The sequence below is a fragment of the Danio aesculapii genome, chromosome 5 (genome assembly GCF_903798145.1).
Source record: "Danio aesculapii chromosome 5, fDanAes4.1, whole genome shotgun sequence".
In the NCBI taxonomy this organism is placed as follows: domain Eukaryota; kingdom Metazoa; phylum Chordata; class Actinopteri; order Cypriniformes; family Danionidae; genus Danio; species Danio aesculapii.
The window spans coordinates 12,507,442-12,526,657 of NC_079439.1; the positions used below are offsets into that span (position 1 = coordinate 12,507,442).

Below are 19,216 nucleotides of genomic sequence, written 5' to 3' on the forward strand. Positions count from 1 at the left end.
AGTTAAGCCTTCAAATGTAACTTTAAGCTGTATAGAAGTGTATCAAAATATTTAGTCAAATATTATGTACTGTCATCATGACAAAGATAAAATAAATCAGTTGGAAATGAGTTATTAAAACTATTATGTGTAGAAATGTGTTGAAAAAAATCTTCTCTCCGTTAAACAGAAAAAATAATCAGGGGAACTAATAAAATTCTGACCTCAACTGTTTATAAAAGAGTATAAATACTGTATATATACTTTTATGAGAAACTTTTTGTTATTATTAAAAATGAATAATTAAAATTCTCTAAATGTTGACATTTATTTATTTTATATGGAAAAAATTTAACAGTAGTTTACATAATACATCTAAAATACAGTTTTACTCAAACACATGCTGTATAACTCAAACTATAAATCATTTTCAAGTGTCTCTTTAATATTTTCCTATAACTGTATGTATATTGTACAAGGCACTGGGCTGTCATTGCAGGGTTTCTTCTCTGGCTTCTGGAAAGTTTAGTTCCACCTGTAAGAGGATCTGAAGGCCTTGATCATCAGTCTGAGTAAATTCACCACAGCACATCTGAACTGTGTTTGTTACTTCACAGGCGGCTGATTTTACTGCAGAGGTGAATGTACCATGGGGATCATAATCCTCGACTCCATCTTTTGGATTAGAGGCACTGATAAAAATAGAAATGAACAAATATGTGTTAAGCGTTGTATGCCGGTAGTATCTGGATGCAGTCTTGATGATGCAAGCTAAGATTGCATATCTAATGTCAGACACAATGCACTTAGTGGAGCTAGTGATGTCACTGTGAGGGGTAGGGTTAGGGGTGGGGTTAGATGTGGGCATTAAAAAGCATTGGATGCAGCTCAGATTGCACATGCACTAGGTCTGCATCCAGACCCCTCTTGTTGTATGTGTATATGAACAGTTCCACTGAAATACAGCAGATGGCGGCGTTTACAAACAAAACATTTTGATTGAACCTTTATGGTTGGATAACAAAAAAGCAGGAATAAGATTTTTTTAAATGATATTTTTTTAAAAGGCTGCATTTGTGTCATGAAAAATACAAAAGGGTGCTTCTTTTTCTTAAAAAGTGGACATTTTTGCAGTTATTCGCCTCATTTTCTATTTAATTATGAGATTTAAATACTGCATTTTAGTGAGATTTTAGGCACTATTTTTAGCTGGATCAGCTCATCATGTGGTCATCATAACCATACTTTTGATGTACAAAAAAAAAAACATTTCCTAAACATTTAGAATAAAGAAATATGAAATAATACTTATTTTTTAAATACAAGTTTATTACATCATCTACAGTGCTCCGCATATATAAGTACACCCCTCACAAATCTCTCTTTTTAATAAGAAGCTATACAATATTATATTTGTGCATATACATTAGATTAGTCAGTACTAAACCCAAATCTGGAGCTTATTTAAAACTAGTTCATCCAAATTTATATGCTAGAGAAAAATATTAAATACAAATTTTAAAAAGAGGAAAATCAAAAGAAGCAAAAAAAGAAAAATTTGGTTGAAATTTTGTTTTCTTTTGCTTGATTTTATTTGTATTATCTTATAATTTCTAAATATATTTGGTGAATAAAATATTATTTTAATAAATGTATCTGTTTAATAAATCTGTTTTGTTTACAGTTTTTTCCAACTGCTTACACACGTTTTCAAAACAGTGGCACCTCTACACATAATTCCCAAAACTGCACACAGAAAATGCAAAATGCAAAAAACGCACGTCAGAATGAAGCATTAGCATCACATGGCAAACATGTCTTTTATAACAGTAAATGTTTGGATAAACTATGTAAACACTGTTGTTCTAAAGCTCTTGCTCTTTAGGGTAATATCTACATTTCAATACAATGTTTTACAGTGACCGTAATCTGCTGAGAGGGGGAAAAGGTAAACACCAATCACATAAAGAAACAGAAAATATGTTTTAGGTCTCAAACATTGTTGGAGTTTATAGTTTAAAAAACAAACATACTGTATGGAAAAATGTATAAAATTTTTTTTTTAATTAAATCATATTTAAAGCAAAAGTATATTCTTTAGAATACAGTAAAGAACACAATTGTGTGTGAAGGGAGTCTCGGGGGGTGGAAGAAGCATCCATTGCCCGAAAAAGCATCATGTGGGCATAGGGTTGGTCATCATACATTTTACAGTGCTACGCTCAGAAGAATTCCTCAATTATTTTTTAGAGGAATTTAGGATTTAGAAAAGGAGAAATGGGGTTGGTACAAAACTACAAATTGTGGATGGGTGGAAAACCCAAGAGAGTTGTGTGTAGTATTTTGAAAAAAGTGTTTTATGCAATTGAAAACTGAGTTCAAGGCTGAGAAACAGCCTCTGGTTGGGAGATTTGAGGTATGGATTTGCAGTTTGAGTGAGATGTTTCAGAAATCGTGTGACAAGAAAAGATTTTGTGTGTATGCAGTTGGAAAAAAACTGTAAATGCACCAAAATACATTGCCTATATTCACTGAGAAATGGATAAAAATATTCATTTTCAAAATGGGAAGTACCCAATTATGCTGAGCACTGTATCTTTAGCAAAAAAATGAAATCTGTGAAAGTTTTAAATTAAAAACTGTGGCCCATTGTGTGGAGCCAGATCAGTCTCAAAAATAATACATTTACAATATAAATTTCATGTATGCATAGCACAATTCACATTAACAAAAACCAATTTGTAAATTCAAAACACAACTCATAAATACAACACGCAATTTGTAAAAATCATAAATATTTTCGCCAAATGAATTTGATTGTTTTGTATTTACGAATTGGACTTGTGTATTTATGAATCGTGTTTTAAATTTACAAACTGAATTTGTGTATTTAATAATTGTGTTTTGAATTTATGAACTGATTTGTGTATTTATGAATTGTGTTATGAATATGAATTAGATTTGTGTATTTATGAATCGTGTTTTCAATTTACAAAATGGCCTTGTGTATTTTTGAATCGTGTTCTGAACTAATGAATTGGATTTGTGTATTTATGAATCGTGTGTGGAATATGACTTGCATTTGTGTAGTTACGAAATATGTTTGTGCATTTTTGTATTGTGTTTTGAATTTACAAATTGGATTTGTGTATTTACTAACTGTCCTCTAGTGACTGACCTTCACTGGTTTTGCGGTGAAAATCCTACATGACGGCAACAGTTTGATTGCGGTGTTTACATGTGTGTACTGCACTTCAATAATACGACTAAAATCAGCATACTCCACATGTCTTAAATCCATTTCTGTTTAGTTCCATTACGATTTTAGTCTGATTAAGTTAATCAAAAATAGCTGTTTACATAGTAGACTCTTAATCAAAGTTTTGTTTTAATGGCATTATAATCAGATTATTAATTTCCATGTAAACATACTCAATGGTCTATAGAACAAACCACTATTATACAATGATTTGCTCAGTTACCCTAACTTCCCTAATTAACCTAGTTGAGCCTTTAAATGTCACTTTAAGCTGAATACTCTTGAAAAATATCTGGTAAATATTATATACTGTCATCATGGCAAAGATAAAAGAAATCAGTTATTAGAAATGTATTTAATTTATTTAAACTATTGTGTTTAGAAATGTGTTGGAAAAAAGTCTTTCCGTTAAAACAGAAATTTGGGGGAAACAATATAAAAGAATTAAAATATATCAGGAATGCTAATATATATTTTTTTTCCTCAAATATCCTCTCGTTTTCACTCTCACTCACTTGTATAGTGCACACTGACGTCCCAGCCCTCCTTTTCCCATGCAGCCTTTCTGGTCTCTTCTCTGGACTGCAGGTCTTTATAAGCTAAAACAAATCAGAGATGTGTTCCGCTTTTTAAAGAGGAAATTCACAGAAAAATGAACATTTCCTCTTACTTTAACTCACCTTCAGACCATTCACAAATTCATAGATGACTTTTTCTTCAGTATACCATTAAAAAAGATTTTCAGCTGAAATCGTGCTCCTTGATTATTTATAAAATGTAAGTCAAAATTGCCATTTACATTAGTTTTCATTTTAAAATACTCATTTTTTTTATGGTTAGGCCTGGCATCCACATCATCTTTGACCTGTGACAATGGAGCATTTTAAAAACGCTAAAGAATCTGCTTTAGTGTGGAAATGCTAGTGTTTTGTTTCAGTACAGTTGGATTAAAATGCTAACTTTGTTTTCAAAAGTCGTAGCTATTTTTTAAAATGCAGGGTTTAGCTCCAACTTGCCTCAACACACCTGGCTGGGTGTTTCAAGTATACCTAGTAAGACCTTGATTAGCTCATTCAGGTGTGTTTGATTAGGGTTGGAGCTAAAATCTGCAGGACACCGGCCCTCCAGGAATAAGTTTGGTGACCCCTGCTGTACACTGATCAGTATGTGCAAGAAACTGAAATGTTTGTAATTATCTGTCATTATATGTTTTATGTGACAGGAAGCTCGCAGTCTAGACTATTGTGATTGATAGTTTCCCTTCATAATTCTTCAATGTATCATCAAGTATTTATTTTGTTTCGTCATTTGTGTGGGTTTTCCTGTCTCTAGAAATCTTGCAGCTGGTGGATACCATTTTACTGTATGTACTTTACCAAAACTCACAGTTTCAGCTAAAAATCTACTTGAATGTTCTACAGAAGAAATCAAGTCACCTATATCTTGAATGGCCTGAGGAAGAGAATGAACTAAAGAAATGAAGATGTAAAAGTGCCGAAAACAATGTTCTTACCCCATAAATGATGCACTACATACAAATCTCCAATCTGTGTGAAGAAGCCGCCCACCGCTTCATTGTTTTCTTGACGGTATTTAATCGCTCGAGCCCTGAAACATCAAGAGTTAAATGTGCAACAAAGTGGTATAGAAATAGAATATCACATATTATACAGCTGTCTGTATTTACGCTTAATACACAGAAAAATTCTTCATTGCAAACATATTATATAAGCTGAATTTAAACCAACAAATTCAGTGGAACATTACTACATATAATTTGTTTGTTTAAATTCAGCCTGTATAAATTGTCTGCAACCATTCATTCATTCATTCATTTTCTTTTCGGCTTAGTCCCTTTATTAATCAGGGGTCGCCACAGCTGAATAAACCGCCACTTATTCAGCATATGTTTTACTCTCATATACTACGGCCAATTGCAAAAATCCACACGAAAATGCCAACTGACCCAGCTGGGGCTCGAACCAGCGACCACCTTGCTGTGAGGTGACAGCGCCACTGTTTGCAACCACTTACTTTAAAATCATTTAGTAAACCCAATAAAAAAATTGGGTTCTGTGTTTAAGTAAAACCTAATTTTTGTTTTATTCCGAAAAACTATTAATTTTAAGACTTAAGATACAAATTATGTCATTTAGAGCATTTGTTTTTCATTTCAGACATGTTCATATTCAGTTTTAGACAACACAGTAACAATGCTTTTCACTTCAGGAGAGTTAGGAAATTAATATTTGTTGCAATAACCAACACGATTTACTATCTAAACTACTAATCAAACTACTATCTAAGCTTTTTTCGATTTAGTGGCTGCTTCATATGAATTTGTATGATCTCATTTGTACACTTTAGTATGGTTTGCTCATCCTCCAATGATTATTGAATTTAAGCAAACATGGAGTGTTTATAAGAAAGTGTCTGGTGCATATAGAGTGGAAAAGAGCGTCTCTTCGCACTGTCCTTTTTGTAAATAATACTTTTTCCCTTATTCTCTGATTTCATTTTTTTAATCTAATGAAATAGCATAAATGTATGAATTAGCACCTTTTATAAATAGTTACGTTTACTTATAAGATCAGGACTGGAATAACCCTAATTTTCAAAAAAAATGTTATTCTGCCCAGTTTTGTAAAAATTTTAGCACATCTGTATATGATAAAACCGGCCTGATCTCACGAGAAAACACTACTATTTTACTTTCTGTCAGTTTAATGGCTAATTCGAATGAAAATGTGCAATTTTAAAAAGGAGGCGTGGCACCCAAGCCCTTCCCTAAACCCAACCGTCAATGGAAGATTAGCAAATCTTACCAAATTGTATGAATGAGATCATACAAATTCATACGAATTAGCCACTAAATTAAAAAGCTACGAATTGCTGTGAGATCGTGTTGGATAAAACAAACATGGTAACACTTTACAATAAAGTTCCACTAGTTTAACAATGAATAATACTTATATTAAACTATTTATTCATCTTTGTTAACGTAAGTTAATGAAAATAAAGTTGTTTATTGTTAGTTCATGTTAACTCGCAGGCAGAGTAAGATTTTAATAATGCATTAGTAAATGTTGAACTATGATTTAAAAATGCTCTACAAGTATTGTTTATTCTTAGTTCATGCTAGTAAACACATTGACCAATATTAACAAATGGAACCTTATTGTAAAGTGTGAACACAAATATTAACATCTAATAAACCTAAAAATTCCAGGGAATTATCAAAAGTCAACATCTTTATGCTAAATTATATGAATAATACACAAACTTACCAATGATTTCCCCATTCGATCATCGTCCCAGGCTTTATTGAGAAATTCACAACAAACAAATCAGAAAAATTCAAATTCAATACATTGTAAAGTACAACAATGAAATGAAATGTTTTTTACCAGTAGCTGATATGATCTGAGTTCATAAATGTTGGAGCCGCTTCTGGGCACAAGTTCATTCCAGAAACTAAACTCCAAAAGAAGCTGGTTCCGTCTGGAGAGTAACATTTTGCTCCTCTCTTTTCGAAACGCAAGATACGCCTGGAGAGGAAACACTGAATGAAGGACACACTATACTGTAAGGATTCTGGCAGACTTGCATCTAAATAGTAGTGGCAGACAGATGTGTTCAATACCGTGTTGAGGTTTAGTTTGCGCAAACACTCGGTCAGAGCAGGATAACCTCCAGAGTATCTCCACAGATGCACTGCAAATACAAACCAGCATGTGTCACTCTAGTACTGCAATTTTAACAAACCTACAAAGTTTCATGTTTAGTGGCAGAAAGACTTTGTATTTGCTTAATAGAAATCAATCTCTTTATTCAGCAAAAAATGTTATTAATTGATTTTATGTATGTTACAAAACATTTCAAATGCTTTCTATATTTTTAATGTTCAGTTCATCAAAATTTGTATTTTTGTCTATTTCTCATTCATTCATTTTCTTTTTGGCTTAGTCCCTTCATTCATCAGGGGTCGCCACAACGGAATGAACCACCAACTTATCCGGCATGTGTTCTACGCAGCGGATACCCTTCTAGCTTCAACCCAGTACTGAAAAACACCCATACACTCTCGCATTCACACACATACACTACGGCCAATTTAGCTTATTCAATTCTACAGCGCATGTCTTTGGACTTGTAGGGGAAACCGGAGCACCTGGAGGAAACCCACACCAACACTGGGAGAACATGCAAACTCCACACAGAAATGCCAACTGAACCAGCGACCTTCTTGCTGTGCCGCATATAAACTTATATATTTTATTATTAAATAGTTACATCTTGTCCATTTAAAAAAATATATATAATACATTTAAATTCTAATGAGTTATCGCAACAACAAAAATAGGATTTTGTATTTTTTATTTTTCTCCTGATTTTTCCTGGTTATTAAAATTGTATTTAATGTTTTCCTAGCATATTAATTTGGATCTGTAAATATAAATAAATAATAATATATATATTTTTTTTTATTTCTTTGCAGCAGCAGCAACAACGGCTGCTGTTAACACAGCTTCACATTACAGGAATCAATTATATTTTTAGTATTAGTATTTAAAATAATATTTAATAATGTATATTTAAAAATTATTCATGTTATATTTAAAGTAAGTAAAGACATAAATTCTAATAATAATAATAATAATAATAATAATAATAATAATAATAATAACAACTTTCCCAGTGATGGGTTGCAGCTGGAAGGGCATGCGCTGCATAAAACATATGCTGGATAAGTCGACGGTTCATTCCGCTGTGGTGACCCCTGATTAATAAAGTGATTAAGCTGAAAAGGAAATGAATGAATGAATAATAGCACAGTATCTCTGTATTTGTATCTTATTTAAAAATTTGGAATAATTAATAAATTCATTCATTCATTTTCTTTTCGGCTTAGCCCCTTTATTAATTTGAGGTCGCCACAGCAGAATGAACCGCCAACTTATCCAGCATATGTTTTACACAGCGGATGCCCTTTCAGCTGCAACTTATCACTGGGAAATACCCAATCACAGACATACGCTATGGCCAATTTAGCTTACCCAATTCGCCTACAGTACAGCACATGTCTTTGAATTCTTGTAGTTTTTTTATTACAATTAGAGTTTTTGCTGCAACTTAAGTAAAGACCTCTAATAATTCTCCACCGTGTTATTGTTTTACTGTAGTTCGGATCAGATAAACGCCTGGGTTTAACAGGAAACTTTTATTTCATTAATACCAAAATCATTTTTAAATCACGTTTTTGTTGGTATTGTGTCATATCTACGACACAAAAGCGAGTGGAATAAATGATCAAATCAATGAACAGGTAATGTAATAAAATGATATAAAAATACATAGCTATGTAATAAGATATAGACTGGTAACATAGGAGAAAATAGCAAAATATTTTAGTTTTGATCTGACCTGCCTGATCCTGTTCACCGTACCATGTGTTCCAGCTTCCTACAACTTCACAGGGATAATCTGGATCATGATGGAGCTCCTTCTGCACCTCGTCCCTCAAATTAGACACAAAACAATTCATTTAAACATGCTTTAAATGTAAATAAAAAAAATAATATTAATATATTTGTTACATCCCTTGTATATTAATTTTAATCTAGGGATATCTGTTGGGCGTAACATAGAACGATAAAAAGGAGCTTACGATAGTTTGTTGTATTCCTCCATATACTCAGGCTTGACATTGTGAACTAAAAAATAAAGTAAAAAAAGTTAATTATTTAGTAACTTTCAGTGTCAAAATATAAATTTGTTACAGATATTTGAGATAATGCATTGTACTAAACATTTTGAAATCCCTTGTGATTAATTGATTTAAATCACTTTAGTGGGTTTTCATTAAAAGTTTCGATTAATTTTTATATTTCACCTTTTTTCCCAGTTTTTACACTGAAATTAGTAGTTTATTTGTATGTTCATTTGTAGCTTTGCCAAATTTTGCTTTAATTTTAGCTCATTTTTATTAGTTTTTTTAATAACACTTTACAGTCAGGTACCATTTGTTAACATTACTACATCCAATTAACATGAAATAAACTCCTGAAGCACTTAATAATCTTAATCTAACGGTAATTTCTGTAATAATGAATATAACTTATAATCATTAATGCAACACGTATTTAAAAATATTGCCAAAAATGGCCGTTTACATACATACATACATATGTATATGCTCACCGGCCACTTTATTAGGTACACCTTACTAGTACCGGGCTGGGCCCTCTTTTGCCTTCAGAACTGCCTTAATCCTTCGTGGCGTAGATTCAACAAGGTACTGGAAACCTTCCTCAGAGATTTTGGTCCATATTAACATGATAGCATCACGCAGTTGCAGCAGATTTGTCGGCTGTACATATTTGATGCGAATCTCCCATTCCACCACATCCCAAAGGTGCTCTATTGAATAGAAATCTGGTGACTGTGGAGGCCATTTGAGTACAGTGAACTCATTGTCATGTTCAAGAAACCAGTCTGAGATTATTTGCGCTTTATGACATGCTGTGTTATCCTGTTGGAAGTAGCCATTAGAAGATGGGTACACTGTGGTCAAAAAGGGATGGACATGCTCAGCAAAAATACAACAATGTAGGCTGTGGCATTGACAATTGCCAAGAAAATATCCTCCACACCATTACACCACCACCACCAGCATGAACCACTGATACTGTACAAGGCAAGATGGAGCTATGCTTGCATGTTGTTGATGCTAAAGTCTGACTCTACCATCCAAATGTCGTAGCAGAAATCGTGACTCATCAGACCAGGCAACGTTTTTCCAATCTTCTATTGTCCAATTTTGGTGAGCCTGTGTGAATTGTAGCCTCAGTTTCCTGTTCTTAGCTGACAGGAGTGGCACCCGGTGTGGTCTTCTGCTGCTGTAGCCCATCCGCCTCAAGGTTGGTTGTGTTGTGTGTTCAAAGAGGCTCTTCTGCAGACCTCGGTTGTAACGAGTGGTTATTTGAGTTACTGTTGCCTTTATATCAGCTGGAGTCAGTCTGGCCATTCTCCTCTGACATTAACAAGGCATTTGCGCCGACAGAACTGCCGCTCACTGGATATCTTCTCTTTTTCATACGATTCTCTGTAAACACTAGAGATGGTTGTGTGGGAAAATCCCAGTAGATCAGCAGTTTCTGAAATACTCAGACCAGCCCGTCTGTCACCAACAACCATGCCACGTTCAAAGTCACTTAAATCACCTTTCTATGATTCTATGACCATGCCTACATGCCTAAATGCATTGAGTTGCTCCCAAGTGATTGGCATGCATATATATATATATATATATATATATATATATATATATATATATATATATATATATATATATATATATATATATATATATATTAATGGTTGAAAAAACATATATTTTATATGTAGATGGCCATTTTTGCAATATTTTGTCTTATTACATAAGTTTTATATATGTGAAATCCAAATATGAATGTAATTTGCATATTTTGTCATGCCACATCAGATTTCTGTATGGATAAAACTACTGTTTCTTCAAGCTATTCCAGTGTGGTAAACATTTTGAATGCACAGAAATCCATTAGGATTTCATCACACAAATCAAGCATTTTATGAAATATCGCTCTTATTTTTCTTAACCCAATTTTCCTTACACATCTCCACGTGCATGGCCGATTCTCTTGATATCAATAGATTTCTACAAGCAAACACTTTGGAGCTTGATTTATTAAAGCAATTAGAGAATAAGAGCATCATTCATTGCGAGGGAATATTTTTAGCAATTCCTATCAGATACATTACATGCACAATTTCTCCCAAGGCCTAAACAGTCGAGGTTTTTTAGATAGAATGGCTCACATTGAATCTTGTAGAGGTTGCTGGTTTCTTTCTTGGAGAGCAGATTGGAGTGGGCATCTTTCCTGGCATCCACTTTGTGTGCAAACATGGAACTCAACCAGCCTTCGTCACTTTTATTCGCAAAACCTCTGAGGATTCACAAGCAAAACTGTCTCATTTGTAAAAGATACATCACAAGCTGCAATGCACACATTATAATAAAAGCAATTTGAATGATGTGACATTTTGAGCAGCGGCATTTTAAATAATTATTAAGCACACAGTTTTAATGACTTAATATTAACTTTTATAGCCTACCAAGCCTCCACCAACAGTTCACAGTTTATGTAGGTCAAATATGAATGTACAAATGAGATGCATATTTTGTTTGCCATAAAACCTGACATTTTATGTTCAATAAAAATAGTTTTTTAATGATAATTTAACTGTAACTAAGGTACATTTTGATGACAAATTTTGACTTTTTTAAATTGAGAATAAGGACCATTTCAATGTGGTCAAGTCACTGGCCCATGAACATTTTCTGCTTGTAATCAAACTTTCATAACTGTAACAAGATGTGATTTAATCATAACTTCATGTTAAAACAGCTATCATACATTATTAATATGTGGACCATTTTGGATTCTCGGAAGCTATAGTTATTAAAAATGTAAAACAGAAAATGCATTGGGACCATTGTTATTGTTTACATCCCTGGTCTATAATATATTTTTATATTGCAAAATTAGCTCGATAACTTAATATTGAAACTCAATATTTTTTGTTCAATAAAAATAGTTTAATGATAATTTAATTGTAACTTAGCTACATTTTAATGACAAATCTTTACTTCTTTTAACCCTTGTGCACTCTTCAAATGTACTACCCGTTTGTTATGCATGGGATGAAAACATCCACTGAATTAAACTGCTGTAAAAAATGCATCAGTAATTCATTTCCTCACATTTTTTGCATAAATCTTTTAATCAACTTCATTCCTGATCAAAACTATTAAATTGCATTGAGAATTACATTAATTGCCAGATTCATAAATGATGTCACTGATTTGGTGAAGAAAAAACACACAATGACGTATTTTCAATATAAAAAGTAGGTGTGGACTGGATTTTTTTTAACCATTTATCACAGTCTTGGACATGTAAAAGATTAGTATACACTGGCTTTGATGCTTTGTTAGATTTTGTGCAGTATAAGATCTTCATTTGTTCTCCCTAATTTACTATTGGTGGCTGTTTTGCCCCACTGACTTCCAATATAACCACATTTTTTGACTGCAAAACCATGGCACCATAAAATCATTATGATCACCATATAATCATGCATTCTTGATTGTTGGTGGCTTTCCTTGTTGGGAAGAGGTAAAGTTTGTAATTTTTACTGTTGATTATATGGTGTAAAACAGCAAATTTCTCAAAATATGTGTCAAAATAAGATTTGTCACCAAAAATCATCCTGCTAGCTGAAACAGAAAAAAGTTATGGCCAAATTAAGATTTAAAATCACCCCAGATTGGATGAAAACATCCCCAACAGCACAAAAGGGTTAAATGAGAAAATGGGGTCTTTTTGATGAATATGTTTCTATTGTAAAATTAGCTTGTAAATAAGAATCAAATAAGTACTATATATATTTATGGTTAAAATCATCTGCTTAAATACAACAATAAGAAAACTCTTTTTTAAAAATGTTTAAAGATGTTTATAAATGTTCTGAATCATTTAGTAACATTTAAATATCAAAAGAAAAACTTAAAAATACTTTTCAAAAATGATATAAAAAAATTTGATTAGATGAAAAAATTTTTATCTAATGTTAATTTTGGTATTAACGGTTATAATTTATAATCTTATGCAACATAAATTTATTGAATGACCATTTTCATAAAATTAAAAATAAATGACAAATGGCTGCTAAACCTAAATGACATTTTAAAAAACATTATATCATGCAGTAAATTTGAGATATTCTTGCTAGAACTTTAACCAAACTATTGTCAAAACATCCTGCACTGTAAAAAAAAAAAAACCTGGTTGCCTTAAATTTTTAAGCTGAATCAAATTAACCTTATGAGTCCATTGAACTTATTTTATGTTAAACTGACTTAAAACAGTTTACTTATAAAATTAAGTTAGAACGTGAGTAACTTAGTTTAATAAGTTACAAAGACCTAAAAACCTATGTCATGACAAATTGATCATATAATTTTTTTGTTTGTTGGTTATGAACATTTGACCCTTTTTTGCTATTTTAAATATTTAATCATCATTTAGCAATTAAAAGTATATGCTTTGGCCCTAATGCATCATTTTTTTATTGAGAATATGGCATTTCTATTGTAGAATTATCTTTTAAATAAGTATCAATAAGTGCAATATAAATTGTTATGGTTAAAAACATCTGCTATAAATAAATAAATAAATAAATAAATAAATAATAGGCCTGTCACAATAATCAATATATCGACTTAGTATATTTTCATGTGGGTGCCTGACAACTGGTACATCTGGTAGCAGATATCGCAGCCTCTGTTGCTTTTTACCTCACACTTTTTGTTAACATTTATTATTATTTTTTTGTTTAAGCTATATGTTTTCACATTCTGATTGCAATGCCTAATTATTAAATTATTAAAATGACATAATACAATTAACATGACAATTAAATGAAATATTCTTAATAAAAATAGTATGAGTTCTTTGGAAGAGTGTACTAGCATTATGATGCTATTATAGTGTCATTCTAGAATTATATAATGTGTGGTATAAAATTGTCTTAAAAGGATAATAATATCGTTTACTGCAATATAATCTGGTGCATGTCTTGCAACAAAAAATAGATATCGTGACAGGCCTAACAAAATAATATCGTTTTTAAAGGTTTAAGAACGTTCTGAAGCATGTAGCAACGTTTAAATAAAAATAAAAATATGAATAACAACATTGAGAACTTTATATAATATACAAACTTTGAGATATTCTTACCAGAACTGTAACAAAACTGTCAACTATTGCTGACTGAATGTGAAGAGCTGTATAGCGACTCGACATTACCTGGCCAGCCATGCTGCATGCACCTTGTTGAGGAAATGCTGCTGTGTGTTGAGGATCTGCAGAGGTCGTGCGGTCGCCATTATTGTCGCCAGTTGTTTGTAGTTTTGCGTCTTTATGAAGCTGCGCCAGTCCTGCTCCTCAAAGTTAATGTTTGACGCGCGTGAACTGTTGGACCTCAGCTACATGTGCTCCTTCTTTGATTCACCAAAGTTTAGAAAGTAGTTAAACACGATGATTAACTGTTGCGTTGACCGCTGACATGATTAAAATACCACCAAACAAACAAAGAAGAAACACACTTTGAGATTAAACTAGATAAAGCTGGTCTTGTTGATTGATACCATTTTAGGGGTTCTGAGAAAATGAGTGAGTGATGATATTATTTTAATAATTGAAATCTGACCAAGTCAAGTATCCCAATGAACCAAATATAATTGAAGACAAAATTATTAGCCCTCCTTTTAGATTTTAACTATATTACAAATACTTCCCAGGTGATGTTTAAGAGAGTAAGACATTTTCTTCTCAGTATTTCCTTTTGTATTTTTATTTTGGGGAAATTCATATTTCTTATATATACAGTTTAAGGCAGAATTATTATTTTTCCCCCCAATTTCTGTTTAACGAAGAGCAGATTTGTACAACACATTTCAAAACAATAGTTTTAATAACTCTGATTTATTTGATCTTTGCCATGATGACAGTAAATTATATTTTACTAGATATTTTTCAAGACACTTCTATGCAGTTTAAACTAACATTTAAAGGCTTAACTAGGTTAATTAGGTTAACTAGGCAGGTTAAGGTAATTAGGCAAGTTATTGTATAATGATGGTTTGTTCTGTATATTATCGGGAAAAAATCACTTAAAAGGGCTAATAATGTTGACCTTAAAAATTTTTTAAACTGCTTTTATTCTAGCCCAAATAAAGCAAATAAGACTTTCTCCAGAAGAAAACATATTATCAGACATACTGTGAAAATTTCCTTGCTCTGTTAAAAATCATTTGGGAAATATTTAAAAAAGAAAAAAATTTAAAGGGGGGCTAATTCTACTCATTTCAACTGTATATACAGACCACAAACTCCTAAATCTGTTCATTCAGAGCAGCTTAATTGTGAATGAATACAGTTCAAACAGTATTACATAGGAAAAAGAAATTACAACAACAGAATAGCCTACAAAGTATACAATAGGAAAAAGGTTGCAAATAAAATAAAAATATTTTGTCTATTAAAATGAATGGCCTTAAATATTCATTCATTCATTTTCTTTTCGGCTTAGTCCCTTTTTATTCATCAGGGGTCGCCATAGCGGAATGAACCACCAATTTATCCATCATATGTTTTACGCAGCGGCAGCCCTTCTGGCTGCAACCCATCACTGGGAAACATCCATACACACCCATTCACACACATACACTACGGCCAACTTAGCTAACCCAATTAACCTATATCGCATGTCTATGGACTGTGGGGGAAATCGGAGCACCGGGAGGAAACCCACGCGATCACGGGGAGAACATGCAAACTCCACACAGAAATACTAACTGACCCAGCCAAGGCTCGAACCAGCGACCTTCTTGCTATGAGGCCATTGTGCTCCCCACTGTGCCACCGTGACGCCACTTTGATGATCATTAGAGAACTATTTAAAATGGATAAAACTTATGAAGATATAAACATATCAGTTTAATCTTTTTAAAACACAAATCATTGCTTCACAAGTTATGTTTTAAAGTCTACAGTCACTAATGCCATCAAATCTTGATCGAAACATCCTTCTACTGAAAAACTGTTCGCTTAACACCAGAAAACACAATCCATCAACAATGACTTGATCCAATTTTCCATGTGGAGGAGTGTGGAGCTATTCAGATCACTTTAGAGTCTCAGCTTTACGCAAGTTCAGAAATATATATATAGTTGGAGTCAGAATTATTAGCCTCCTTGTATATTTTTGATCCCCAATTTCTGTTTAACGGAGAGAAAATTTTTCAATTTAATTTTAATTCATTTTAATAATTAATTTTAATAACTGATTTCTCTTTGCCATGATGGCAGTACGTAATATTTTACTAGATATTTTTCAAGATACTAGTATTAGCTTAAAGTGACATTTAAAGGCTTAATTAGGTTAACTAGGCACGTTAGGGTAATTAGACAAATTATTGTGTAACAGTGGTTTTTTCTGTAGACAATTGGAAAAAATATATTGCTAAGGTGGCTAATAATATTGAGCTTAAAATGGGTTTTAAAATGTTTATTTAATTGCTTTTATTCTAGCCAAAATAAAACAATTAATACTTTCTCCAGAAGAAATAATATTATAGGAAATACTGTGAAAAATTCCTTGCTCTATTAAACATTTGGGAAAAAAAAAATCAGAGGAGGGCTAATCATTTTGACTTTAACTGTATATATATGATTACCGATGGAGTGTCCAGATTGTGTTTTTTGAGTAACTCTCAGCTCTTTTTAAATGGAGCGTTCATTTTCCCGCCGTGTTTTACTTGGAGGCTTGGGAAGGCTTCTTTGGTGCTTTTGTACAAATCCTCGAATTCTTGGTCCACACAAATGTCCTGCGAGAAAATTGATATTAGAAATTCAGAAAATTAACAAATATGATGGGAAATGGGGAAGAAACACCCACAGAAAAGTCTAAGAGCTCAGCTGCAGATTCTGGGTTAGCTTGAACGGATTTCAGAATAGCGAAGCATCCGGCTGACTGGATTGGATTCCTAGACATCTGGATCACACCGGAAACCAATAGAATTAGTCATAACAAAGACAAAAAAATTACATAAATCTCTTCTTTCAAAGGGTTTAGGTTCAAAAACCACCTGTTTCAGTCATAAAGTCCCTCAAGTATGCTGTATTACATGTTTTTAGTTTTTATTGTTTACATTTTCAATAGTATCCATTGCAGCATCTTATAATGTCTGAAACAGTCTGTTCAAGAATACAGTCTCTCTAAACCCCGCCTTTCTAAGAGCTTACTCTGCTCTGATTGGTAAGATTTTTTGGCCCGGTCTGTTGTGATTGGTTGAGCTATAGTATAATTATAAATAAACCATTAACATTCATTCATTTATTCATTTTCTTTTTGACTTAGTCTCTTTATTAATCAGGGGTCGCCACAGCAGAATGAACTGCCAACTTATCCAGCATATGTTTACACACAGGTTTTACAGCTACTGTAATTTCTGTTCGCATTCCGTCCCTGTGTGTCCCCTGGTGGCACAGTTACAAACTGCTGTTACACCTAAAAACATTTTCTTAATCTCTTAGGACCGCAGTGGTGCCACATGTGGCGGTAGTGGTCATATAAAACTGTCACCCATTGTATATTTGTAAAATGATGACGCACTTCATCATCTTCATCATGACGCACACTTTGATAAATGCCACAGGCGGAGTGATACATCCAGTGAAGCAGTTCCAGTGCTATGGGTATAATATATCATAGATGACCTTTTAGCCAATGGGAACTTGGCTAAGAACTACAACTGGACGTACTTTAGCTCTTACGGTGCTTTTTGATCTTTAAAACTTTGCAGATTTTGCAAATCTTTTACATACACAAACAGGGATATTTTACATTGCATTAACTCTACATCATAACAGAAGCAGCTTTAACATTTTCCTTACTTTGAGAATTCGTAGAGTTGTGTTCACTTTGAGGCCTAGCGCTAAATGGATGGCTCCTTCAAACGGTATGCGATTATTGCTGCAGACAAAGAAAAAAAAAAACACAATACTGAAGCTTTCTAGGCAGAAAAAATAAATGTGCACTTCTATTCTTGATGTCAGTGTATTGAAGGTTTGCTAAATGTGGTGTTTGCTGATTTAGCCACTGCAAATTAATCACAAATAACTGCATTGTGAACATCCAGACTAATTCAGCAGACAAACACTGAACAGTTTGTATAATTACAGCAATAAATCAAGGACAACTGTCTTTGTACACATTTATATATATAAAAAAAAACAAAAAAAACAGGCGTCTTGAAAACATTGACTCATGAGTTTGAATGACCTGCTTGTGGTTGTGATAAATAACCGTACTGTGACGACTGTACCTGATGTTCAGATCCTCCAGTGTATTGTTCTGTTTGAGAGCTTCCTCTAAAGCTACAGCTCCGTCTTTGCCCAGTCCATTGTATGATAAATCCACGCTCCGTAAGAAGATATTTCCCTTAAAAAAAACAAAACAAAACAAAGCCAACATATATCAATATTATATATTTATATATATAAGTAGAAAATAAATGCTTTTTTTTCTACAAAATGCGTTTTTTATTATATTTTATTATTAATTATTATTAAATGTATTCATTTTTATATTATAAATATTATAAAATCACATCCTATGCACAACATTTCTTTATACCTTTTTACAAATACAATTCACAGTCTAAGGGCCCTATCATACACCCGGCACAATAAGGCGCAAGATGTTTTTGGTGCAATTTGGTGCTATTTTTAGACCAGCGCAACTGTAACTTTCACGTTTTCGGCTACGTTGTTTAAATAGCAAATCCATTGACACCCCTTTGTGGACTCATGGGTGTGCTGGTCTGAAAAGGAGGTGTTAAGGCACATTGTTGGCGCATTGCTATTTTGAGGAACTGAAATAAACCACGCCATTGACCAACTAAAAGCTGCTCTAAAGTCCAGCGCAGAGTGCATTAGTTATGCACCTATGCGAGTCCAAATGCTTACACATTGCTTAATACACACAGGATGTACAACAATACACAGATATCTTTACATATGAACAAAATTAAAGGATTAAAAATTATTTTTTTCTACATATAAATTAAAAACCACTGCCCCCATGCCTTCTTCACCTCAAGGGGGCTGTTTTCAGTTTATTCATCACAATGTGCATTGGTATAATGTTATTATTATTAGTAGAATTATATATTATATGCATATTTATATATTTTTAAATAAAACATAGATTTGTCCATCTGTCGGGTTTTGGGTACGTATACATCACCATATGGGACATAAGAATACTATTGTACTAATGTAGTTACCACACTACATTATTATTGTTCAT

General features: G+C 32.8%; 2 protein-coding genes across 2 annotated transcripts in view; both read right to left on the reverse strand.

The window, feature by feature from the left end:
• Window positions 1-288: 288 nt before the first annotated feature.
• Window positions 289-14,298, reverse strand: nipsnap1 (nipsnap homolog 1 (C. elegans)). The gene is made up of 10 exons (XM_056456848.1): window positions 14,149-14,298; window positions 11,096-11,223; window positions 8,907-8,952; window positions 8,663-8,757; window positions 6,882-6,952; window positions 6,646-6,786; window positions 6,526-6,557; window positions 4,752-4,846; window positions 3,754-3,837; window positions 289-671 (listed from the first exon to the last, which is right to left on the reverse strand). Exons 1-10 carry the CDS (start codon window positions 14,226-14,228, stop codon window positions 607-609), a joined length of 837 nt encoding a protein of 278 aa, XP_056312823.1. The 5' UTR covers window positions 14,229-14,298; the 3' UTR covers window positions 289-606.
• A 2,142-nt stretch (window positions 14,299-16,440) lies between these two features.
• lrrc74b (leucine rich repeat containing 74B) overlaps window positions 16,441-19,216 on the reverse strand; it is a 33,302-nt gene continuing 30,526 nt past the window's right edge. Inside the window, exons 7-10 of the mRNA XM_056456849.1 lie at window positions 18,231-18,346; window positions 17,800-17,878; window positions 16,802-16,897; window positions 16,441-16,730 (exon numbers count right to left, since the gene is read on the reverse strand). Coding sequence (XP_056312824.1) covers window positions 16,617-16,730; window positions 16,802-16,897; window positions 17,800-17,878; window positions 18,231-18,346 — 405 coding nt within the window. The 3' untranslated portion in view covers window positions 16,441-16,616. The remainder of the gene's footprint in view (window positions 16,731-16,801; window positions 16,898-17,799; window positions 17,879-18,230; window positions 18,347-19,216) is intronic.